Raw genomic sequence first — 26,112 nt, 5'->3', positions numbered from 1 at the left:
TACCAGTTACTCTACAGTAGCATTTTGCAACTAAATGGTGCTAAGAGTGAGGCCACAAAACTTAAATGACTTGCCTGTGGTCTCCTGGCAGTCCTGTGCTGATACTTTTGTTTTCATATGTTATTTCATAAGAACATAGGCAATCAAACTATGACATAGCGTCACTGCAAGGAACAAAGGCTAAGATTACAAGGGGACTGGGTGGCTGACTGTAGAATTCTCAGGAGCCGAAGAGACCCATCCAGAAGGAGCAATTCTTAGGAAAGGGAGGTTAAATGTAAACAGTTAAGCTCATTTAAGAATTATTACTCTGTAATCTCGCTTTGAAAACGTTATGCATATGCCACCTTTTCCAGTCAAAGTGGGAGATTTTAATGTAAGGCAGTACTCGAAGATCTTCACAAAGATCTATGAACAAATGACATTCATTATAGCCTAATTTATAACTGAGCATTTCCCACCTACTTAAATGTTCAACATACTAAATTATGGAACATGGAATATAATGGAGCAATGTTGTTAACTTTTTAAGAGCAGAGGAAAATACTAAAAATATTTTTAACACAAAACAGAAAAAGACAGAAATATGATCCAGATTTTAAAAGTGTATATATACACAGAAGAGAGACCAGAATATTTACATCAAAATGTTTAATGGTACTTGGGATTTTAGGTAATTTTAATGTCATTCTTATCCTGTTCTTCATTTCTAAAATATGTGACTTTTTATCAGAAGATTTTATCTGGAATCCAAGAAGACCATCAAAGATTTATTTTTCTTCAGGAAATTAACTCAAATTTATTTTTGTGCAGCCACTGACAATGGTTTATGAGAAATTTTAAAGACTGAGGAAATAGCCCACAAGGGAAAAACCAAGATCTAAAATTCTATAGAATGATCAAATACACTAAAAATAGAAAAAAGATAGTAGCAAACAATACCAAAATGTGTTGACTGGTCTCCCTGGATAGATTACTAACGAATTTGATTTCTTTATACTTTTTCCTCTATTTTCTAAACTTCCAATAATTATCAGAAAAAAAATCTTAAAATTAAAAACTTACATAATTTTTAAACACAGTATTAGAAGTATGATCCAATGCAGTGCCTTGGAAACATGCCAACTTCCAAATACCTCACTGTTCTTTCCTGTTTGTCCAACAGTGGTGCTCTGAAGCATGAGAGGAAACATGAAGTAAAAGGCAGTTTTTATAAGGCAGTCTACCTCTGTTAGCATTTTTAATTTTCTCCTGGTTTTGATAGAAGATACAAAACATAGACATGTTTGGGAAGGGAAGGGGAGTAGCAGACAAAACAGATTTTTATCTGTAATTGTTTTAAGTATCTTTTCTTTCAGTGTAATCTTAAGACCTTTTAGAAAAGGTTCATGGTAGTACTGGGCTCTATTAGGGATCTCAAGGAGCTACTACATAGACCTAAGCCTCCACATTCACATTTTATTGTTTTTTTGTGCCAAATTAAGGTAGTTGCTGAAAATTAGCCAAGAAAAATGATGGCTTTATCACATACTCGTAATTGCACAGCCTTAAGGATTTTAACTCTTGTTGATGACTTTAAAAAATGAGTAATTTAACACTAAGTAAAATATGTTTGGTCTTTCCTAGGTGAAAATAAAGCCGCTGAAATCAACTCTGCCACAAAGCCATTTTCAGGCAATCAAGATTAAAGATACTACCAATGTGGCTGCATCATCTCCTGGTGAAGAGGACTGGCAGAGCCTGGAAACAAATCAAGTTAATGAAATCGAAAAGTTCCTAAGCTTAGAAAATGACAACCACCCTAAGAAAAGAAAAACAGAAGAGATGCTGGAAAAAATGACAGAGTAAAAAGGATGTTGATAAATGCTTTCAAGTGGTGAATGGACTTAATTGAAATATTAATCATATGGTTTTGACTAGAACAGAATGTTACACTTCAAGCTTTTCAGTTATACACACTTTTCCAATTTCTTTTCATGTGATGAAATTATGTTTTTTTGCAAATGCTTCATCTAAGGTAGCTAAGATTGCTTGGTAGCATCCAATTCCCCTTAAGAAAATGTGCCCTCTTCTGTACATCCTTTTACCAAAAAGCTCTTGTTGCACCTTCAACCCCCTTCCTTGCAGAACACAACTTCCGTATTATACAAGATAGGTGGTGACCCTTTGTAACTTATTACTTTGTATTCTCTGAAATTTGTGACTTTTTACATTTCTTTTAAGACAATAAATGTCCAGACTGTAGTCAAATTGAAGTTTATGTTTTACTATGATTTGGATTTTTTCCAGAAAGAACAAAAGTTTCTATATAGCATAAAAATTCATGTATCAGAAAGACTCAAAAGGCTGTTTTTCACTTTGTTCAAGTTTTGTTTCCAGGCATTAAGTGTGTCATACAGTTGTTGCCACTGCTGTTTTCCAAATGTCCGATGTGTACTGTGACTAAAAATTGAAAAATTAAAAACAAAGTTGTTAGTCAATCTTTTATCCTTCTGGCATTCTTTTACAATACTACACACTTGTATCTAGCCAAAAACAAGGTTAAATATACATAAAAGACATAAGCTTCTAATTCTCTTACGCTTCTAAATTATTTTTTAAAAATCTTTACCATATTGATGCTAAACGTTCTATTTTCCTGAACTACATACACCAGACACAAAAGTCATTAGTATTCTAGCCAATGCTGAGCCATTAAATGAAATGTGCTGGAAAATAGGACTCTTTCATTAAATAAGCTAATCACATTCAGTCTGAACTTTAATAAAATTATGATAAATAGCAACTATTTAACTACAGTCAACTGGTAAGAACACCACCTTCATTCTCTAAACATTTAAGTTGAAATAATCAGAACAAACTAAATTGTTCCACAAAATGCTGCAAAATCTTAAGTGTCTTACCTCACAACTACTTTCCTCTGGGTCTGATCAATTTTGCAGTAAACCATTTTAGTTCTTACCGCTGAAAAAAGATGGTTTACATGATATGTTATATGGAAAATTCCCAAGAAAAACAGCTAAGATATAAAACTAAGTAAACCACAATAAAACCTTACAATTTTCAAATATTTTACAAACTGACTCTTTCAATCTAATAACAAGCACAGCAATGTGATGGAACCAAGAGGAAGGTCATGCATTTGTCCTATGGTTGCTGGGCAGGCAAATCTACACTGAATATCATGTACAGTTTTTATTACAAATTCTAAGTGTTCTCCCCTACAATCACATATGGGGGGGGGGGAATACTAATTTCCTACCTAATATTACTTCTTTTTGGACCATTTGAGACTTAGAGCATTAAAAAGAAACCATGTCAATACTTCTGTACGTTTTATTAATCCTGACCATACAATCCCCCTAACTTTCAAATTTAAAAAGCCCAGAAAGAAATTTCTAACAATTAAATCACTTTATAATGCAATTATTTCTGGCCATTTGTAAAAAACTGATAATGATCAATATTTACAGATCATTTACTATGTGCCAAGCATTGGGCTAAGTGCTTTACCTGCATTCATTCATTTAATCCTCACAACTACGTAGTAACTCCTACTTTTCTGTTTCACAGAAGAAGACTTGGCCCTCAAACTAGGTCTGATACTTAAAATCTAGGCTCTTAACCACGTAGTATACTGCCTAAAGGCCTTTATTCTGTATGATTTCAAGGGACAGAACACCAAAAATCACATAGCAATTTGTATTTCCAGTGAATTTTTACCCTGCTGCAAAAATAGTCTGCAAATGTACTAAACATACACATCTGCTGTAAGAGACTCTAGCTTTGTTAGCATATGACTCAGTTTCAAGACACAAACTCTTCTATTCCGCAAGGTAGAAGAGAAATTCTAGGAAAAAAATGAAAATGTTCTGCCTTACCATCAATAACAAATGCTTCAACATCATCGGCTCCAATCTGAAGTTCTTGCTGCATTGTATCAAAAGAAATTTCTTTATTTTCCACTGCCATTCCCATAAAAGTAAGCAGTCTCATTTTTGCCATATTCTGTTCATGTAATAGACCTGAATAACACAGGGGTAAAGCCTGATGAATATCCACACTAGTTAAAGATCTGAAGAATCACAACTATTGTGTCAAACTCTTGTGGAAGTCACTGTTAGAGCACTTACAGAGTAATTCTGACAAAGCTGCTTATATCTGCAAACCATAAACTGACCCCATAAATAAATTGTGGAATATTACAATTATTTTTCTAGAACCACATTTCTTACACTGCCACAGGTGATAGGTTCAAAGTTAAGAACTTTGGATAGGAACAAACTTATGGGCTACAGGGGCACCTGAGTGGCTCAGTCGGTTAAGCGCCCGATTTTGGCCAGGTCATGATCTCACGGCTCGTGAGTTCGAGCCCTGCATTGGGCTCTGTGCTGACAGCCTGGAGCTACTTAGGATTCTGTATCTCCTTCTCTCTCTGCCCCTGCCCCGCTCATGCTCTGTCTTCTCTCTCTCAAGAATAAAATAAACATTAAAAAAAAAAAGAATGGGCTATAAAATGGTATTTTTTAAGCCCTTAAAGTTCTGCACATTTTACACGTTTTAGTTATACATTTTAGGAGATAAAATGTACAAAGTTCATTTCATAAGAACATTTTTACTTAAACTTATTTTTATTCTTTGTTCTCTATTTAAACACAGGATTCCTTATCTACTTTTTGTCAGTATTACTAGTAAACATGAAGCCTTAAAATATTTTCATATACACTCAGTTACAAAAACATTCTATTTCCCTTTAGGTCACTTTGGATTTAACACTTAAGTCAAAACTGCAAAAATGTGTTTATCATTTAACAATTACAGGCTGGGGTGCCTGGGTGGCTCAGTCGGTTAAGCGTCCAGCTTTGGCTCAGGTCATGATCTCACAGTCTGTGAGTTCGAGCCCCGCGTCGGGCTCTGTGCTGATAGCGCAGAGCCTGGAGCCTGGTTCAGATTCTGTGTCTCCCTCTCTCTCTGCCCCTCCCCTGCTCATGCTCTGCCTCTGTCTCAAAAATAAATAAAAACATTAAAAAAAAAACATTAAAAAAAAAAACAATTACAGGCTACACTGATTAGTACTAGATGAAATGGAACAGTACCATTAACAAGGGTACTTGAAGTAGAAAACTGTACAAATAATTCAAATTCTGCCTTATAATTTCTAATGAAACCTGCTGTTACAATTATTCAGATCACAAACAACTGCTAAACCCAAAAGGAAACTTAACAAATTACCTAGTCCTGATGCTTTCACTTTAAAAAACAAGAAAATGTGAAGAGCGAAGAGATTAAATGACTGACGTGTAGTCAAAGTGACAGTACCAGGCTTAAAAAATACATTCGCTTATAACATAAACAACTAATAAGCAAATAAATATTTACAAATCCTGAATATTCCAATTATTACCTGCTCCTAAGTGGAAAAAGCGGAATTATAACACAATATCCTACTTTCCTGATTTGATGCTAATTTATTAATTATATAAAACAAGCTTCCTAAATTAATCTAAAATTACACATTCCTTTTCTCTAAAATTTCAAATAATGTAAACTGAGCAAATGATCAATCATGTACCCTCTAATAATTAAGAGCCTCAAGTTTCTATTGTTAAAAAAGTTCTAAGCACTCCATAAATAAACTTGAAATTTATAACATATATTAGCAGAAGACAAGGGAAGCCCATTAATATAGGACATAATCGTCTGTTAATTAGCTGTAATTATGATGCAGGCTTTCTATTTGGCACAGATTCAACAAAAACATGATCATCATAACTCAAATGAATGAGGTATCCAAGTAAGTATTGCTAACTGGGTTTAATGGAAATCTACAAGCATCAAAAAATCAATTAGTGCACATTAACCCTAATTAACAAATGCAAATTAGATGCTGATTAACTTTCTGAAGCAAGAAGGTAGCAACTGTATAACACCAGATTACATGTAGACATGTTAGGGCAATTCAGTTGACACAAGATAATGCTTACTGTTGGCCCAAGTTGTCAGTGTTAATAAAACAAAGTGTTTTTGATAAACTGATGCCACCTGTAGAATCCAGATATTCGTAACCAGACTCTGAGTTGCAATAAATGTTAGTAATACATGTAAAACCAAAAATACACACATTTAATAAGATGTTTTGCCTAAAGTATCTTTTACAAATTTCTAATAAAAGATCACTAATTTGCATACATGTTCAAGAAACTAACGGCAAAATGGAGAATTTGATTTTGAGTTGGCACCATAAATTAGAAATGTTACTCTATGTTCTTCCTATCACAGAGAACTACTACTAAATATTTTCAAGTACAAGAAAATTCTTTAACATTCCCAGTTCTCTGGGTACACACAGTTCTCTTTTAGTATGATAAAATGATAGACACTCCTAAAGTTTCTAAAATCTTTTCTGACATAAATATACATATAAATAACTCTTTTCTGCTACCCTCTGTGTAGTTACAAGCTTGCCATATATTTAAAAATTTATCAGATAAATGAAGATTATTTCTAGAGTGAATTATGTAAAACCTGATCTGTCTTACACGTGGAAACTGGCATTTAAAAACATATCAAATTGATGATACTTTAAAACAAGACCCAAACTTAAAGCCATTAGAACTCTTGTTCTCAAAATCAAAACTATTAAGCCAGTGAAGTATGAGTTAAAGACTTGTAGAAAGCTGTGCTTTGTTTCATGAAACTAGAACATTACCTTTGAAGAGGAAGTCACAGTGTTCTGTGTCATATTTCAATTTTAAAGTTATAAAAAAATCTAATTTTATGGAAACATTTATTCATTACTAATATGTCAAAACCTTAATGCAGTAATAAAAAAATGTGCATCATTGAGCAATTTCTGCATTGTCACTGACCCTTGTCTTAAAATGCTGCAATATAGAAAACGTAATTTTAATGCATGCAATAGCTTATGAACCAGTGCTCCTTTGAAACAGTCAATTACACATCAATGGGGGAGTGTCAAAGTGTTAATTACTACTCCTTTTTCCTTGGTGCGTAAATAAAGAGGTTGCTGACATTAACATTCCATCACATAGCTTCATGCCACAAAACAAATTAACTGGGACAGAATGTGGTTTTCTGGGTCTAGTGCACCTGGCAAAGCATTCTACACAAACACACTTGCATCTACTTTATCTTCATGTATTTCAAATGCCTTATTATGTTCAGAATAATTCAATCTTCCCCAATTCCAATGACTGCAGAAAAATGTACAAGGGATAGAAATTAATGATTACCAAATTGAGGACTAATAATATAATCAAAATAAATTATAGATGTATTTTTCATCTATGTCCCAAACCAGGAAACTAACAATTCAATATTAACATGGAAACTATAACCAACCTCTAAAGTATTCTGATTATTGCCTAGTAGAAAAACAAAGTACCTTAGTTTCATAGTTGACTTCACTCTCCAAAAAATGGTCGTTTTAAAACAATTTAAATCTGTTCAACTACAGATTTTCTAATTTTTCTCTTTGAATTTTAGTATGCTAAAATCATGCTCCAGAAGGAAATAAAATACTGAATGTATATAGAATTTGCTCAGTGAGGGTAAGATTAAATTCAACTTAACAAACACTAAGCTCTGCTTATCTAGATTATCTGATTATCCAAAATTATCTGATTATCTAGTTAAACCATTTAACTCAAAGATTAAAATCATATAAAGCTAAGACTATGCTGTCTTCAACAAGCTGTAGTTAAGAAAGTTTCTCCCATCATGTAACTTCATTTCCAATTCCATCTACAGCTTCACTTAGATCTGCCTAACAATACCATACACTTCTAGAATTTGTTAAGGGGGGGGGGGGGGTGTGCACCAAGCATACAATATGTTAGACGGGGGGGAAAAAACCCATTTGTTTCAATTATGTAACTATGGCTTCTTTTTAAAAAAGCCCCCAAAATGTAAGGAATAAAAGGTCATTTACAAAGAAATAATTTGATTTTAAATAAAGCAGCTTTAGTCATCAAAATTTTGTCATCTATTAAAATGAGTACATCTAAAAGTTGCCATTATGATCAAACCAATAGTGATCCCTGAAGTTGCTTTTCTGCTCCATCCCCATCCACCATTTACAAACACATATATCAATGGAACTACTTCTATTTGAATCTCCTCTAAGCACCCGCTTCTTGCTAGAACTTTATCTCAAAGCAGGCTGGTCTAGTAGATCTAGAAGAAAGGCCTAAAGTCCAACAAGTTCTTATGGAGAGAAAAAAAGGCCCAGGTTCTCTGATTCCTAGTTTCATGTTCTTTCCACCACAAATGCTACCCTTTACACCTCCTTGGTTTCCAATTCCCAATTCATTCTGAGTAATCTTTTAAACTGTCCACCTAGGTTTGTTGCTGTTCTATCATACATGGTTAGGATAATCTATACAAAAGGCCACAGTCGTATCTGCTGGATCTCACCATATATGTGAGCTCAAGAACAGCATGTTCCCATTTTTCTTTATACCCTTCCCAAGAATAAACTCCAAAACTTACCAAGTGAATCAATGAAGTCTTTATTATTCTGATAAAACTTGACATACGATGCCAACTTAGCACTCACAAAAATGGTTAAAAGCTACAGACAGAAAATAAAAATATAATATTCAATACAGAATCAAGATTTATACTCAAGATATTTTTAAGGCACTAAATCTCAGCAATAAAACTCTATGCTTCTTTTAGTGCAGAAATATCAATCTATTTGATAAAATTACCATTTAAACCATTTGCTTTCATTAAGACACACTTAGATGAAAGAATCAGTAAATTCAGTGAGCCCGAAGTGATTTACCCTGAGTAGTAAAGGCATAGTATAAATGGAAACTAACCCAAAATGTCTTTATTTATACTTGTACTTGAAAAGTGTGTTCATGTGTTTTTAAATATCAGATTTATGCCCCTAAATGGGGCTGGCTGACACCACATACAAGAAGAAATTTGTATTATTTAAGTTCATAACAGTCAGGCAAGTAAGGAGATGAAGGAAAGGGAGAAAGAACAGGTACATTCAGTGATTGGAAAAAAAGGCTGGTCCTAAATTTCATTCTGTTCCTGATATAAAAAGAATAAACAATTGTCTTCCCAGATCTAACAGTCATGCTCATGAATACAAGGAAAAAGAGCTCCGCTTTAGTATGTTACATTTAGAAAAGAATATTTTTCATATTAAAGTACTTACATCATGAATAAGCTCGCCTTCCAAAAATTTGACTGGTTTTAAAGTGAGAAGATGGTCAAAAAGAAATGCATTTGGATCTTTCAATGCTCGTACAATACACCTTAATTATAAAACAAAAATACAAGCAGTCCTGAGATTCAGGAACTTTTTGCCAATAGACTGCAAAATATACTTAATTCAGTAAAATATCTAAGAGTTCAATATATACACAGCATAAAAAAGTTACCAGATTGGGATTAAAACCGGCCAATAAATCTATTTGTCAGGTATATCTGTTTTAACAAAATAAAATAATAAAGTAGTTTCAGACAAAAATGTAGCTGGAGAGAAAGCATGGCCAAAGTAATCAAAGAGTAAGCAAAACATCAGTGGCATCTTACCATGTGCCAGACACTGAGTTAAGTGCTTTACATGCATTACCTCACTTGATCCTCACAACACCCCGGCAGACAGTATTATCATGCCCATTTTATCAATGATGAAACAGGCTCAGAAAGAACTTACCCAATAAGTACTCATTAAGAGATGGAGTATTTGAATGTAGGCAGTCTTAACCTCAGTTAGAGATCTCATCCACAAACTATACTTTCTAGCAATACCTATCATGCACAGATCCCTGTGAAGCCACACCTATAAAGAAGCTATTTCCGTTTTCTAGATTTAAGAAACTGATTCTATTATTATTGCTACTAAATAGACCTAGGATTGTTTGAAGCCCTTATTCTCATTAGCAATGGGCTAACTTTTAGCAAGCCACCAACTTTTCCTCATCTACAGACCTTAATATTAAGGTAAACCTTAGATTAAATTCTACTTCTCAGGTTGGGGTGATGACACCCATACCAGCCATACCCTAAACAGAAAACACCATGTGGCTATTCCACATGCGATCTATGGTTATTCTAATACCAAACCATGAATTTTGGTAGCTCTGGTGGAATCACCACAGAGCACACAGTACCAAATGGCTCTGGATCGCTGAGAGATGCAAACATGATTTCTGCTGTATGAGAAACACGGATGCTCAACCTCCAAGCTCCAGGCAGCCCCCATCAGAATGTGTTTAACATTACCTGTGGGCATCAACTCGAGCCTGGGAAGCGTTGTCCTCTGTGTAACTTCCCAGCAATTCCACCATGACTTTTGAAGCAGCATCACTAAAAAGAAATACTGCTTTAGGAATTTCAGAATATCTTACTGTCATCCATTCACTCAAAAATATTTACTATATGCCAAGTACTATGCTGATGATAAATACAATGGTGCCCCAGAGACATGGTCCCTCTCTCTATGGGAAAAATCATGCAACTTTCCTTCTAGTAGGAAAGACCAAAAACTAAGGAAAAATTACAAGTGCCATGATGGTAACCACAAAACAAACAACAAAGAAACAGTAACAGATACGCAAAGAGTAAAGAAAAAGGAATCCAAGTAGATCACTAAAGAAAGCCAACAAACCATGAAAGAACAAGGACCAGAGAAAATCTGTAGAAACCACCAGAAAATAACAAATTGGCAATAAATACATATTCATCAATAACTACTTTGAATGTAAATGGACTAAACAAGCCAATCAAAAGACACAAGGTGACACAGTGGATTAAAAAAACAAACAAAACAGGACCCATCTATATGCTGCCTTAAGAGACTCATTTCAGATCACAAGGGCTTGCAGACTGAAAGGGGATGGAAAAACCTTTAACATGCAAATGGATGTCAAGAGAAAGCCAAGGTAGCATCAGACAGAAGTCTATAAAAACAAAGACTGGGGGCTCCTGGATGGCTCAGTCAGCTGAACGTCCGACTACGGCTCAGGTCATGATCTCATGGTTTGTGAGTTTGAGCCCCACGTCAGACTCTGTGCTGACAGCTCAGAGCCTGGAGCCTGCTTCGGATTCTGTTTCCCTCTCTCTCTGCTCCTCCCCTGCTCACACTCTGTCTCTCCCTCTCTAAATAAATAAATAAATAAATAAATAAATAAATAAATAAACATTAAAAAAAAAAAAAAACAAAGACTGTACAAGACAAAAAGGACACTACATAATCATAAATGGGACACTCCAAGAGGATATAATATTAATATGTATGCACCCAACATGGGAGCAACCAAATATATGAAACCATTAATAACAAACATAAAAGAAAGAATCGATAGTAATACAATAATAATGATAGCAGGAGACTTCAACACTGCACTTACATCGAGGAAAAGATCATCCAAACAGAAAACCAACAAGGACACAGTGGCTTTGAATGACACACTGGACCACATGGATTTAACAGACATATTCAGAACATTCCATCCTAAAACAGCAGAATACACATTCTTTTCAAGTGCACACAAAACATTCTCCAGAATAGATCACAGAATAGACCACAAAACAAGTCTCAACAAATTAATTTAAAAAGAAGTCGAAGCCATACCATGCATTTTTTTCTGACCACAACACTGTGAAACTAGAAATCAACCGCAAGAAAAAATCTGGGAAGAGCACAAATACATAGAGGCTAAATAACATGCTACTAAACAATGAATCAGTCAACCAAGAAATCAAAGAAATCAAAAATTACATGGAAACAATCGAAAATGAAAACACAACAGTCCAAAATCTCTGGGATACAGCAAAAGTGGTTTTAGAGAGAAGTTTATAGTAAAACAGACCTACCACCTCAAAAGCAAGAAAAATTTCAAACAAGCTAATTTTGTAACTAAAGGAGCTAGAAAAAGAATAAAACACAAACCCAGCAAAAGGAAGGAAATAATAAAGATGAGAGCAGAAATAAATGATATAGGGGCACCTGGTGGGCTCAGATTAAGCATCCAACTCTTGATTTTGGCTCAGGTCATGATCTCACGGTTCACGAGTTCAAGCCCCACATCAGGCTCTGCACAGACAGCATGGAGCCTGCTTGTGGTTCTCTCTCTCCCTTTCTCTGCCCCTCCCCTACTTGCTCTCTCAAAGTAAATAAATAAACTTAAAAAAAAAAAAAAAGATACAGAAACTAAAAAAAAAGATCAATGAAACCAGGAGCTGGTTCTCAGAAAAGATCAACAAAATTGATAAACATCTAGCAAGACACATTAAAAAAAAAAAAAAAAAAAAAAAAAAAAAAGAGAGGATCCAAACAAAATCACCGAGAGGAGAAATAGCAACCAACACCACAGAAATAAACAACTGTAACAGAATAGTATAAAAACCTGCACGCCAACAAATTGAAAAACTGAAGAAATGGATAAATTCCTAGAAACATATAACCTACCAAAACTAAACAAAATTTGAACAAGACCAATCACCAGAAATGAAACTGAACCAGTAATTTTAAAACTCCCAAAAAACCAAAAAATCCAGGCCCAGGTGAATTCTACTGAACATTTAAAGAAGTATTAATACCTATTCTTCTCAAGCTATTCCAAAAAATAGAAAAGGAAAACTTCCAAATTTATTCTATGGGCTTGATACCAAAACCAATAAAGACATCACATATACAAAAAAGAAAACTACAGGCCAATATTGCTCATGACTATAGATGCAAAAGTCCTCAACAAAGTATTAGCAAACTGAATCCAACAATACATTTAAAAAAAAATCACACTCCGGGGGTGCCTGGGTGGCTCAGTTAAGTGCCTGACTCTTGATTTCAGCGCAGGTCATGATTTCACAGTTGTGAGATTGAGCCCCACACAGGGCTCTATACTGACAGTGCAGACCTTGCTTGAGCTTCTCACTCCTCTCTCTGCCCCTCCCCTGGTCACGTGTGCATGCATGCACATGCTCTTTCTCAAAATAAACAAACAAAAAACTCATACTCCGTGATCAAGTGGGATTCATTCCAGAAATGCAAGGGTGGTTCATATTTGCAAATCAATCTGATACATCACATCAATAAGAGAAAAGGATAAGGACCATATGATCATTTCAACAGATGCAGAAAAAGCATTTAACAAAATACAACATCCATTCATCATGAAAACCCTCTGCAAAGCAGATCCAGAGGGAACGTAACTCAACATAATCAAGGCCTCATATGAAAAACCCACAGCCAACATCATACTTAAACTGAGAGATTTTCCCTTAAGGCCAGGAACAAGACAAGGATGTCCACTCTCACCATATTCAACATAGTACTAGAAGCCCTAGCCACAGTAATCAGACAACATAAAAAATAAAAGGGATCCAAATTGGTAAGGAAGGAATGAAACTAATTTGCAGGTGACAGACACTATATATAGAAAACACAAGACTCTGAAAAAACTATCAGATGGATAAATAAATTCAGGAAAGCCACAGGAAACAAAATCAATGAATAGGTATCTGTTGCTTTCATATATACTAATAATGATGCAGCAGAAAGAGAAATTAAGAAAACAATTTACAATCATACAAAAAACACTAAAATATCTAGGAATAAAATTAGGTGAAATATCCGTATTCTGAAAACTATAAAACACTGACAAAGAAATTCAAGATGATGCAAAGATACAGAAAAGACATTACATGCTCATGGGTTAGAAGAACAAACACTGTTAAAATGTATACAACCCAAGCCAATCCCCACATTTAATGTAATCCCTATCAAAATACTAACATTTTTTACAGAAAAAAACTTTTTTTTACAGAACCAGAACAATTCTACAATTTGTATGGAACCACAAAAAACCCTGAGTAACCAAAGCAATCTTTAAAAGGAAACTAGAGGTATCACAATTCCAGATTTCAAGTTATATTACAAGGTGGTAAGAATTAAAACAGTATGGTATTGGGAAAAAATGATAAAAAAATAAAACCGTATGGTACTGGCATAGACACATAGATCAATGAAACAGAAACTGACAAATAAACCCACAATTATATGGTCAATTAATCTTCAACAAAGGAGTAAAGAATAACCAATAGGGAAGAAGACAGTCTCTTCAACAAATGGTGTTGTGGAAAAGGGCTACATGCAAAAGAATGAAACTGGACCACTTTCTTAAAACCATACACAAAAATAAACTCAAACTGGATTAAAAGTCTAAATGTGAGACCTGAAACCCTAATACTAGAGGGGACCGCTGGAAGGAATTTCTGACAGTGACCGTAGCAACATTTTTTAAGATATGTCTCCTGAGGCAAGAGAAATAAAAACAAAAATAAACTGATGGGACTACATCAAAATAAAAAGCTTCTTACAGCAAAAGAAACAATCAACAAAACGAAAAGACAACCTATGGAATGGGAGAAGATACTTGCAAATGACATATCTTTTAAATGGTTAGTATCCAAAATATATAAAGAACTGATACAACTCGACAACCCCAAAAACAAACAATCCCATTAAAAAATGGTAAAAGGCTTTCTCCAAAGAAGACATACAGATGGCAACCAACACATGCTCAGTATCATACATCATCAGGGAAATGCAAATCAAAACTACAATGAAATGTTACCTCATACCCATTAGAATGGCTAAAATAAAAAGCCAAAAAACAAGTGTTGGCGAGGATGTGGAGAAAAAAGAACCCTTGTGCACTGCTGACGGGAATGCATACTTGGTGCAGCCACTGTGGAAAAACGGTATGGAGGTTCCCCAAGAGGTTAAAAAGAGAACTACCCTATGTTCTAGCAATTGCACTACTGGGTATCTACCCAAAGAATACAAAAACATTAATTCAAAGGATACATGCACCTGTATATTTATAGCAGCATTATTTACAACAGACAAACTATGGAAGCAGCCCGTGTCCATCAACTGATGAATGGATAAAGAAGATATATGTGTATGCATGTGTGTGTATGATATATTACATATACATATGTGTGTATAATAGAATACTGTTCGATTGTGTGTTATATAAATAATACACACACAATCAAACATTATTCAGCCATAAAAAAGAATGAAATCTTGCCATCTGCAATGACATGGATAGAGCTAGAGTATAATAATACTATGTAAAATAAGTCAGAGAAAGACAAATACCATGTGATCTCATGTACATGCAGAATTTAAGAAACAAAACAAATGAGCAAAGGGAAAGAGAGAGAGAGAAACCAAGAAACAGACTCTTAACTACAGACAAACTGATGATTACACCAGGGGGAGGTGGGTAGAAGGATGGGTGAAAATAGGGGGTGAGGATTAAAGAGTACACTTACCATGATGAAAAAAAAAATAAATTGATAGAACATACACACACACACACACACACACACACACACACACACACACGTGCTATGAAGGAAATAAACGGCGATGTAAAAGTAACAACACAGCAGAGACAGGAAAGTACACAGGGAAAGTCTCTCTCTGAAGGATTGATACAGAAGCTGAAATCTAAAGGATATAAAATAATTGGCCATGAAAAGTGCTGGAGGTGGAGGGTTAGATAATTTTCCAGGCAAAGGGAAGACCAAGTACAGTATAAAGTCCCTAGGTGGAAAAAAAGTTTTGTGCCCTAAAAACCGTTAGGAAAGCATAGCTGTAGTAGAGCCAACACCATATATTCAAGTAACTTTACTAAAAATAGCCTTCCAATTAAATTATCCCTAAAACTGTGCAATTTTAACTGCAGTGAAAAGCACAAAATGCATTCATTCAATCTGAAGTCTTGGAAAATGTTTATCTTCACCCTTCATTTCTTCCTTTAAACTGATGAATTTTCAGACAGTTATAGAAAGCTAATTGGGGAAAGTCATTTTTTTTTTCTTTGTTTTCTAAAAACACTTCCATACATCTGGATTCAACTTGGGTACAATCAGTAGGAGCTGTATCATTTATTTTAAAAAGTTAAATGGTATTTTTATTTTTTTGAAAGTTAAATGGTATTTTAAAACTTCCTACAGGGGCGCCTGGGTGGCTCAGTCGGTTAAGCGTCCGACTTCAGCCAGGTCATGATCTCGCGGTCTGTGAGTTCGAGCCCCGTGTCAGGCTCTGGGCTGATGGCTCAGAGCCTGGAGCCTGCTTCCGATTCTGTGTCTCCCTCTCTCTCTGCCCCTCCCCCGTTCATGCTCTGTCTCTCTCTGTCTCAAAAATAAATAAACATTAAAAAAATTAAAAAAAAAAACAAAAAAAAAACTTCCTACAAACCTAAGGTTTATTAAATCATACAAATGTAAATATAAAAGTAGTTAAATGGTAACCAGCATCTTAAATATAGTGAAAGAACTATAAGAATTCAAAGAAAATTTTAAAGAAAAATTGCATTTTACTCATTGTTCATTATTTTGTGACACTCTATAAGCACATGTGCATTTATTTCATTTTCCAGTTTTAGTAGTCACAGTATACTTCAATCTAATATATCTTACCAGCTAAAGAAATCTAATTTCACAAATATCAGATAAGATAATCCATTTAAAGTACATAGTATCTGACATATAAGGACTCAAGAAATGTTACACGATTTGCACTCATCAACCACCAATATAAATAAAAGGGCAAGGTGAATCTCAGAATTCTAATTCAGAAGCAGGAAAAAAAAATTACATTTTACGTGTATTGGGCAAAACCCAAATCTTAAAATTTAAAAGAGCAGTGTGACAGAAACTTTGTGTTTAAATAAAATGGCCATCCTCTTGTCCTTCCTTAGGGTGAGTACTAATTACCCATCCAATGCCCATAATGTGCCAAACACCTGGGGAATACACAATGGTTGACAAATAAGGTTCCTAGCCTTCAGTGAGTATACAACCTCACAAACCTTTCAACAAAGGGTGTTACATGCCATGATAAAAGTAGAGGGTGCTGTAGAAGAAAGGCACCTAACCTAAACATAATAGTAGTGTTTTAGGCAGAGAAACAAAGTGGAGTATAGGTCTAGACCAAGGGCAGGCAAACTTTCCGTGAAAGGACAGACAGTAAATATTTTAGGTTTTGTAGCCTATATGGTCTCTGCTGCAACTACTCAAGTCTTGGCAAAAGCAGCTGTAGAAATATGTAAATGAGTAAGTATGGCTATGTTCCATTAAAATTTTATGGACACTGGCATTTGAATTTTGTATAATGTTCATATGGTATAAAATATTATTCTCCCTTTAGTTTTTTCTTAACCATTTTAAAACTATAAAAACCATTTTTAGCTTGGGGACCATAAAAAAAAAGGTGCCAGCCCCTGGTCCAGACTACGAAAGAGAAAGGTGCTTCTGCAGTTGACACAGGTTCACTAGTTCTCGGGTGTGATAACCAAGAAGAAGGCTGTGTTGGGGGGAAATGCAAGGAGGGAATATCCATATCAACAAAGCATAGTTTTTGTATGTCAATGCACCATACAAAAATAGCATGCCACCAGCCCCAAATTACCTCAGTAGATAGGAGCCCAGGTCAGAAAGGTTTTGCATGCCTATGAATTTTGTAATGTATCTTGAAAAAATGTGCTGGAAGTTGTGTTTCACAAAATCATGGTTACAGACTGGAGAAAATAAAAAGATTACACTTCAAAATGTCTCACTTAGGAACATAAAGACTAATTTAGAAAGTAAATGAGGGGCGCCTGGGTGGCTCAGTCAGTTGAGCGTCAGACTTCAGCTCGGGTCATGATCTCATGATTTGAGGGTTTGAGCCCCGCATCGGGCTGTGTACTGACAGCACAGAGCCTGGAGCCTGCTTCTGACTCTGTGTCTCCCTCTCTCTCTGGCCCTCCCCTACTTGCACTGTGTGTGTGTGTGTGTGTGTGTGTCTCTCTCTCTCTCAAAAATAAATAAACATTAAAAAAAAAATTTTTTTTTTAAACAAAACTTTCTGGCAGCTGTATTAAGAAAAGGCTGTAGGGGGACAAGACCCCAAACAGAGACCATTTGAGAGGCTACTTCAATAATCTAAGTAAGAAATAATGGTAGCTTGGACCATAAGGTAACAATGGAAGTAGTGAGAAGTGGGTCTGACTTTAGATTTATCAGGGCTGACAGGATTTGATATTGGATCAGATATGGAGTATAAGACAAAAAGAAGAATCACGAAGAAATTCCAGCTTTGGGTTTTGAGCAACTGGAAGTACAGAAATGGCATTTCCTGAGTTGGAGAAAATAAAAACGGATTTAGAAAGAAAAATCAATAGCTCACTTTTGCAGATGTTGTTTGAGATATCTTTTGGGTATCTAAATGAAGCTGTTAACAGGAATAGATATCTGGAGTTCAGAGAAGAAATAGAGGAGATAAATGTGAAAATCACCAGTATATATACAGTATTTAAACGCATGTACGGGCACTTGGGCGGCTCAGTTGGTTAGGCATCCAGCTCCTGATTTCAGCTCAGGTCATGATCTCATAGTTTGTGGGATTGAGCCCCACATCAGGCTCTGCGCTGAAGGCACAGAGCCTGCTTGGGATTCTCTCTCTCTCTCTCTCTCTCTCTCTCTCTGCCCCATCCCCACATTCTCTCTCTCAGGATAAACAAACTTAAAAAAAAATAAAAATAAAGGCATGCAACTGAATGAGAGCACTCAGGCCACAGCTGCTTTCTCCACCAGGTGCCCTCCAAAGCATCTGCAAGTGCATGGGAGCTACTACAGCTGTTCTAAGGACTAGGAGACACCACTAGCATATTAGTAGGTGAGGCCAGGGTTGTGAAATGCCTTGCTCTGAATGTTAACAACCTAGCAACACAAAAACTGTTTCACTCAAAATACATTTGGTACTCAGCCTCCCCCAAAATCACAGCAAAATCAGAAACAACATGCACAGGGAATGAATGTAACTGAAAAGAAAAAGTCCCAGGAATAAGTTATCCTAATGTTTAGAGAAGAAGGAACCCATAAACAAGTTGTGAACGGAGAGAAGAATCAAGAGAGAGGAGCCCCTTGTAGATAAATGTAGAATCACTATGTTGTACACCTGAAATTAATATATGGTATGTCACCTACACTTCAATAAAGAGCGGGGAGGAAGAAGGAAGGAAGCCTCAAAAACCAACTGAAGACAGTGTTTCAAAAGGAAAGAATGATCATCTCTAACAAATGCTGCAGGTATTCTCTAGTATGTTAACACTGGGACAAGTCTAGTAGAGTGTATATGTCCTATTTCAATGTCTCTGAAAATTAAGTTTGGAATTCCTTAGAACCTTAGTCACTTCCCTTCTACATATAACAGACTAAAGACCTTCTGAACAGCAATCAGAGAAATCATCCAGTGAGTAGTCATCATCTCTGATAAGCGCTAGACATTCAGAGGGAAACTGTTAACACTCATCATTTTAAATTACTCTACCAGAAAAAACACTACCTTCTTAAAGGTGAGCTTGAAAAAGGAAAAGGAGAGAAGAATAATATCCAACTTTTAATGAGTGTTGTCTCAATAAGCACTTTAGATATATGTTATTATCTTTTCGGCAACCCCACGAGACGTTAAGTACTTCTACTATTTCCACTTTGAAATTGGAAACTGAGGTACAGAGATATTAAGTAATTTATTTAGAATCCTACAAGTAGAAAAGCCAAGACTTGAATCCTAGTAGTCTTGCTCCACAGCCCGCACATTTGAAATGTGAATGAAAATAAAGACTCTTTCTCTAACAGCTTTTAATGTTCTCTCCATTTGAAATGGTGTTTGTTATTAACTAATTACTCTTAACATTTTACTGACTACAGGCTAGAATCATAAGTGAGAACATATAACAGACAGTAGTCACTGATCAGAATGAAACAGGCTATTAATACAAGATCCCCTGCTTCTCTTCTTTTATACGACGTTCCAACTTTCACAACAAAAATTTCCTTCTATATTGTTAAATTTAACAAAAACTGCAAAAAGTTTACATTACTTAACATAAGAGAAACTTTGTTTACCCTCTCCAATATACTAAATACCCAGCACTAAAAGCCAGTATAAAAACTGTGCAATAAAACTAAAGGGAAGGCTGTTTACTTTTTCTAAAAGTATTTAACCACTATGTGAAAAGAGAAATTGAAAAGCTAAGTCAAAAAAGTAAGATTAGGGGCGCCTGGGTGGCACAGTCGGTTAAGCGTCCGACTTCAGCCAGGTCACGATCTCGCGGTCCGTGAGTTCGAGCCCCGCGTCAGGCTCTGGGCTGATGGCTCGGAGCCTGGAGTCTGTTTCCGATTCTGTGTCTCCCTCTCTCTCTGCCCCTCCCCCGTTCATGCTCTGTCTCTCTCTGTCCCAAAAATAAATAAACGTTGAAAAAAAAAAAAAAAGTAAGATTATCTTTCAACATTAGTTCTGAAAACTGAGCCAAACCTATCATTTGGTAAGCATCCCAAAGCTGGGTATATAGAGTAAGTACTTTGGGCATGAAATTAGCTAGGCTGAATTACAAGACCTTGCAGAAGCCATTTAAATAGGTACTCATTTAGTAGAGTCTACTGCAAAATTTGATCTCGGAAGTACTGTTTATATAAGAGACTTTGTGGAAACTTTGATAAACCCTCACTATCATTAAACAGAAGTGGGAGCACTACACCCCATACTAAGACATCAAAGCATCATTAAACACCTTAGTCTAAAGTTATATACAGCTTTCAGATGAACAGCTGTACCATTTTTTGGAACAAAAGCAAGTTTTGCTTTTTAAAAAGCTGAAAGACGGGAAAAACTTTTAAACTTTGCAGTTATGTTTAACTTAGTAGATGAAATTTACAGAAATACATTTACAGCAACTCTGTGAAGAATAAAATAGAGCAAAATCACCCTACTTGTTTTTAAAAACAGCCTCAACTGCTATATTGCCTGTGAAGTTTTAAGTTAGTACACCAATTCTGAGTACCTTTTCTTACAATCCACAAGTGCCTCATAAAGGAGCCTTAAAAGGGTATGTTTCTTTTCAGTGGTGAGGTTCCAATCAGAAATCCATTTTCTAACCTACAAGATTGACAAAAGCAGGAAATTTAGTGAACACAGCTGAACATACTTTCACCATTTAAAAGATAACGTCAGAACATACATATTTGCTATTTACTTTAGCCATAAATTAAATCTATACTTCATATATGCAGAACAAGTATTCCACATAATAACTTACCTGATCCAGCTCAGTTGGAATATACTGGATGGCCCCACAAGATGCTGCCACTTTAATGAGGCTGCAATATACTGTATATCTTACAGGAGTATTCTTATCCATCCCATGGAAAAGGTTGCTTAGCCTGGTTAACAAACAAATAATAAAACAGTGTTTGAGATCAGCAATTATGATGATTAAGTTGAGATTATTTGCTCTCAGGACAAATCTAAGACAAATACTATTAATACTTCACATTACAAGGAGGGAAATGGGGCACAGAAGGTTAAATGACTTGTCCAAGGTTACACTAATAAGAGCCACAGCTGACACCCAAGTTCCAGAATTCTTGCTTTCAACCATTAAATGATAGTGACATAAAAAGAGACCCTTGAAAAACCAACCCTCTTTCAGTTCTTAACTTACAATTGCAGTCTCAGAGACGGGCGTTCACCTTCCCGAAATTTGACCAGCTTTTCACATAGGCTTTCAATCAGAGCTTCTTGCTTGTCCGGTTCCAGGATCAATAGAAGTGATACCACGCTGTTCATCACACTTTCAACATCTATACATGTATGGATAACACAGTAGCAATACTATCATACTTAACATGTCTAATTAAATATATATTTCCAGTGTTTTAAAACACCAAAGACCATTAAACATGAGACACTTTAGGAAGATGGACCTGGCTACTGTAAAACAGTTCAATAATGTGCATTATGCTAAAAATACATTATATGTGAATTCAAATGAAACCAATTCTGTTATATAGCTAACATCCAGAAAGCAATCTGTACATTTTATTAAAGAAAAAAGAAATTATTATGTAAGGTTTGGTTTTCAACCAGCAGACTGATTTACATGTCAAATACATGGCGTCAATTTTTATTGACAAAATATTCAATAATTTAGAAATTATTGGTTAGGTCTTAGGCTAGAATGCTTTCCCAACTGAAAAAAACTTTTACATATAAACAGAAAATTATTTAAAAAATGAAACCTGTCAACTTCCTGAGTCATTGATTTTTGAGTGTAAGATACTGACTATATACCAAGTTTAATCTCAAACCTTAACTAAATAAAGATCACAAAATTCCCAACGTTCAAAATTTCCCATTTATGTCAATAAACAGGAAACTAGCCAATTAAGTAAATGTCTTTTAGATTACTTGAAATTATATCCCATTTGATATTTAAAATTTTCAACGTTTTATTTATTTTTGTGAGAGAGAAACAAGAGTACAAGTGGGGGAGGGGCAGAGAGAAAGGGAGACCCAGAATCTGAAGAAGGCTCCAGGCTTTGAGCTGTCAGCACAGAGCCCAACGCAGGGCTTGAACTCACAAACCCTGAGATCATAACCCAAGCCAAAGTTGGATGCTTAACCGACAGAGCCACCCAGGTGCCCCTATCTGATTTGATATTAATATAAACCTATAAAAAGGAAAGAAGAGCTTCATTTTTCTTCAGTTCACCCTGAAATTATCAGTATTGAGTGTATGCACCTAACATTCAAAATACACAACTGATGTAAAAAAGATGTTCTATCAATATAGCTTACTTCATAAGTATACAGATTTAGAATAAACCGAAAGTATATGCAAAGAGAAGATTAAAAACAAACAAGGCTTAACAGTTCTACAACAAATACAACTTACGAGAAAAATTTAAAAGTAGATCCTTTATGATCAGTAAGAAATATTACAAAAAATTAAAAACAAACCTTTATCATCTTCCTTCAGACATACATCACAAGCCTCAATAATCTGAGCCAAATCTACATGAAGTCCACCTTCTGCATTCTCTTCTGAAATTTCAGCTCCTTTAGATTTCAGATAAGCTCGAAGTTCAGCAGCCTATTGAATCAAGTAAGACTGATAAACATCTATAAAACCGGCAATGCCAAAATTCAAAATCCCAAACCATTCTTTTTCGGGGGGGGGGGGGGGGGGGCGGGAGGAGGGAATGTAAATACTATACTTAACGATGACTTTAAATTATTATGCTGAAGTGCCTCTCCCCCACCTTAGGCCTCATCACAACCCCACAGGAGCCACAGATTTTCGACAAAACCAAGAGACTACACAAACCCACTATGGCCCACATGGATCACCTTCAGAATTTCTCTATCACCTATATGCTGTTGAACTTCCAGTACATAAAAAACTTCTTTTTTGAGGAGCTTTTTTGAGGAGGGGGCTGTATGTGGAGGAGAATTAATCTGACCTGGTAAAAATTCAACTTGTTTTAAAGAAATGCAATTTTATTGCTACATAACATAGCTATCTTAAAAAGGTAGACATTTGCCATTACCCTGGCAAGTAGGTAATCATGTGTCAATAAAATGTCTGAGAACCTGAGACCAGCATTTTGGGAGACACAAAGATAAAAGCATGATGCCTTTGAATGGTGTCTTGAATATAATACTTTTCAAACTGGATCTACTTTATAACTAATCTTTTAGAATGCAAAATACATATCGGGATCAGAGAGCACCTCTGGACCTAAAAAACATAACTACAGTTTCGCATTCAGGTATTCAGACATTTTCTATTCTAATGCATATATATAATATTTAGTAAGTTGTTCTTTTGAGGCCTTGGTATTTATGGCAGCCAAACATGAATGTAGATGGTATTTAAAATAATAAAATGAAAAACTGAAACAGGGAGATGAAAGAATACCATTAATAAATGTATAGGTATCACATTTTCTAAGCCCACAAACATGTTTGGCTGCCTAAGGAAAGTACATTTTATCTGTAGGTCTGATGGTGTTACCCTTTCAGGTAACAACATAGTAACTTCACCTGTGAGTTGCTATTATAAACAAGATTTCATGAAACAAATGTCACCACAGAACACAAAAACACCACTGGGGAACATGTTTTCTATGAAGGAAACTGTCCAAAAAAATACAAAAAAAAAGCATTCGTTCAGCTTCTGCTTTGTTGATACAAAGCAAATTCTTTCTAAGAATCATTCAATCAACAGTTTATTGTTTTTATCTGTCATGCTCACCGGCTCCAAGTGGCTGTAGAGAAGTACAAGTGAACGACAAAATTCTGAACTACATTTCTGAACTCTAATCAAACACAGAATTTGAAGTTAAATTTCTGAAGCATCACATTAGCTACCTGAAAAGAATAGCTGGTGCCAAACTGTTGTATTACAAGAGTAGCATAACCTAAGTAGAAATGACACTTTAAAACTGAAATGTGGCCAATGACAAGAACTTCCTGTTCCCTGCTACAAATTCCCTCCTATGTTAAGATCAAATACTTTTTATGGGTAATCTAATAGCCAATTTGTTGCTAACATCACTCCATTAATATCCACATATGGTTTTTTTTCATGGTCTTCTACATTTTCCTTTCTAAGTGCTCAACTCCTTCCCTAGTCTTTTCTCCTCTCCCCCTTTCTTCGCTCTTCAGGGCTGAGAATGTGCACTTTTACCATGGGGGAGGGAGTGGGAATCCCATCTGTAATTCCACGAGATATCTTAGGGCAGTAATGGCGTTTTCTTCTATGGAAACGAAATTTCCATTTAAGTGGAGTAGCAAAAAATACAAAACAACACTTGCGATTTCACACAATACGGTTTTCAGTTCTACAAAATCAACTTAGTGAAAATACGTTTCATGTATGTTTTAACTCCCACCAACTAAAGTTTAACTTTTGTTGTGGAAAAAAACTGAGAAATATTAAGCCATGCATACCAAAGACCAAGCCCGAAGTAGGAAATTTTTAAATATTAGGATGGTTCCCCAGATGTGAGGGTGAAACTGACGTTCTATTTTCAGTTTTCGTAACTCTCACTCCTGCACAAGAAAGAAGATACGGCCTGTGTATAAAAGTAGGGTCACCTGTGCCTCTGTGATCGCATAATAAAACCATTTTCACCTTTAGTACAAAATTACTTTACCCTAGTCTGCTAACGCTGTCTAAAGATTCGCCACCTCCCACTCCGGATGTGGCTGCATTTGGGAGGCGGAAGCAGACACCATTCCCAGTCAGTCAAAAAGTAGTGTCGTCAGAAGTGAGTCGGGTTGGAAAAGTCCCGACGCCAACCAGGAAGCTAGCTGGGTGTAAAGTCTCGGCCCAAGCGCTGGAACGGGAGGCCGGCGTGCTAATGCTACTCCAGGCCACAAATTAGCGCCTTGCCTCACGGCCTCCCTATTCGCGTGTGTGATGTGATGTGCGGCTCTCAGCTCCGCGGCGACTCCGCGGGGCGGCGTCCCACCCGCCTGGTCCCGGCTCAGCCCTGACTCAGCCCCTCACACCCTTGAGGACTCCCCCAACCCCACCCTGACGGCGGTCGCGGCCCGGGAGCACACCTGATCTTCCTCACTGATATCAATGAAGGCCGGGACGCTCATGGTGAAGGCCCAGGCACCGCGGTGGCTCCGCTCACAAAACCACGCCGACCGGAAAAGGGAGCTGCAGCGCGCTGAAGCGCCTCACAACCGCTTCCGGGTTACCCTGCGCTGATCTTGTGAGGCGGGATCACCGGAATGGGCGGGGCTGCGGGGCCAATCCCACGGCACTCTGGGGGCGGAGCAGTCGCGTTGGGGCGGGTTTCATAGGCACGCTCCCGCGGTCTTCGTCCGGGCGCCCTTGCTTCTAACCTCTAGGATGGTGTCGCCTGTTACCCTTCGCGTTAACTCCGGTCTTGCGCCTTAGCGCACCTCCTTTTTGAAATCTATTCGGTCAATAAAACTTGTGCTCAAAATAGTCGTTCTTTTGCAGCCACTCCCCTCTGCCAGCCAATCTCCCAGACCTCACTGAAGGGTGCCTCGCGTTTTGCTCCCTCCAGCCACCAAGACTTGGCTCTTGGCAGTCCTAAAGAGGCTTCAAGTTTTAAGTTTTTTTGCTGAGCCCGATAGTTTTTTTCGAGTTAAAATTTATCCCACTTTTCAGAGCGTATTGAGGGACTTGCTAGCAGGCTGTGTTCTCTAAGCTGGGGATAAACAGTAGCTTCCAAAAG

The 26,112-nt window shown here is 36.4% G+C and overlaps 2 protein-coding genes across 8 annotated transcripts in view; one reads left to right on the top strand and one right to left on the bottom strand.

The window, feature by feature from the left end:
• The window catches only part of CCDC73 (coiled-coil domain containing 73), a 201,398-nt gene extending 199,152 nt beyond the window's left edge, over positions 1-2,246 (top strand). For all 6 annotated transcript variants that reach the window (XM_047879374.1, XM_047879373.1, XM_047879376.1 and 3 more), the window contains one exon: positions 1,627-2,246. In XM_047879374.1, the coding sequence (XP_047735330.1) occupies positions 1,627-1,848 (222 nt within the window). In that variant the 3' untranslated portion in view covers positions 1,849-2,246. The remainder of the gene's footprint in view (positions 1-1,626) is intronic.
• EIF3M (eukaryotic translation initiation factor 3 subunit M) lies at positions 2,246-25,606 on the bottom strand. 2 transcript variants are annotated; one of them, XM_047879383.1, is made up of 11 exons: positions 25,463-25,606; positions 22,850-22,982; positions 21,552-21,690; positions 21,147-21,270; positions 20,892-20,986; positions 10,270-10,353; positions 9,197-9,296; positions 8,512-8,593; positions 3,882-4,025; positions 2,904-2,964; positions 2,246-2,442 (listed from the first exon to the last, which is right to left on the bottom strand). In XM_047879383.1, the coding sequence occupies exons 1-11, from the start codon at positions 25,502-25,504 to the stop codon at positions 2,322-2,324; spliced, it is 1,125 nt and encodes a 374-aa protein (XP_047735339.1). In that variant the 5' UTR covers positions 25,505-25,606; the 3' UTR covers positions 2,246-2,321. The 2 variants fall into 2 exon arrangements, with proteins under 2 accessions (XP_047735339.1, XP_047735340.1); XM_047879384.1 differs by lacking the exon at positions 25,463-25,606 and adding an exon at positions 24,845-24,867.
• Positions 25,607-26,112: the final 506 nt, after the last annotated feature.

Source organism: Prionailurus viverrinus, chromosome D1, assembly GCF_022837055.1.
Source record: "Prionailurus viverrinus isolate Anna chromosome D1, UM_Priviv_1.0, whole genome shotgun sequence".
Classification (NCBI taxonomy): Eukaryota; Metazoa; Chordata; class Mammalia; order Carnivora; family Felidae; genus Prionailurus; species Prionailurus viverrinus.
Note: the sequence above shows the minus strand (reverse complement) of the source record. Positions and strands in the feature narration are given on the sequence as shown.

Coding starts and splice junctions, on each gene's coding strand:
- EIF3M (XM_047879383.1), bottom strand. CDS start 25,504: ATGAGCGTCCCGGCCTTCATTGATATCAGTGAGGAAGATCAG. Junction 21,271..21,551: donor CCGTCTCTGAGACTGCAATT/GTAAGTTAAGAA, acceptor TTTGTTAACCAG/GCTAAGCAACCTTTTCCATG. Junction 10,354..20,891: donor CTTGTGGATTGTAAGAAAAG/GTACTCAGAATT, acceptor ATTTCTTTTTAG/TGATGCTGCTTCAAAAGTCA.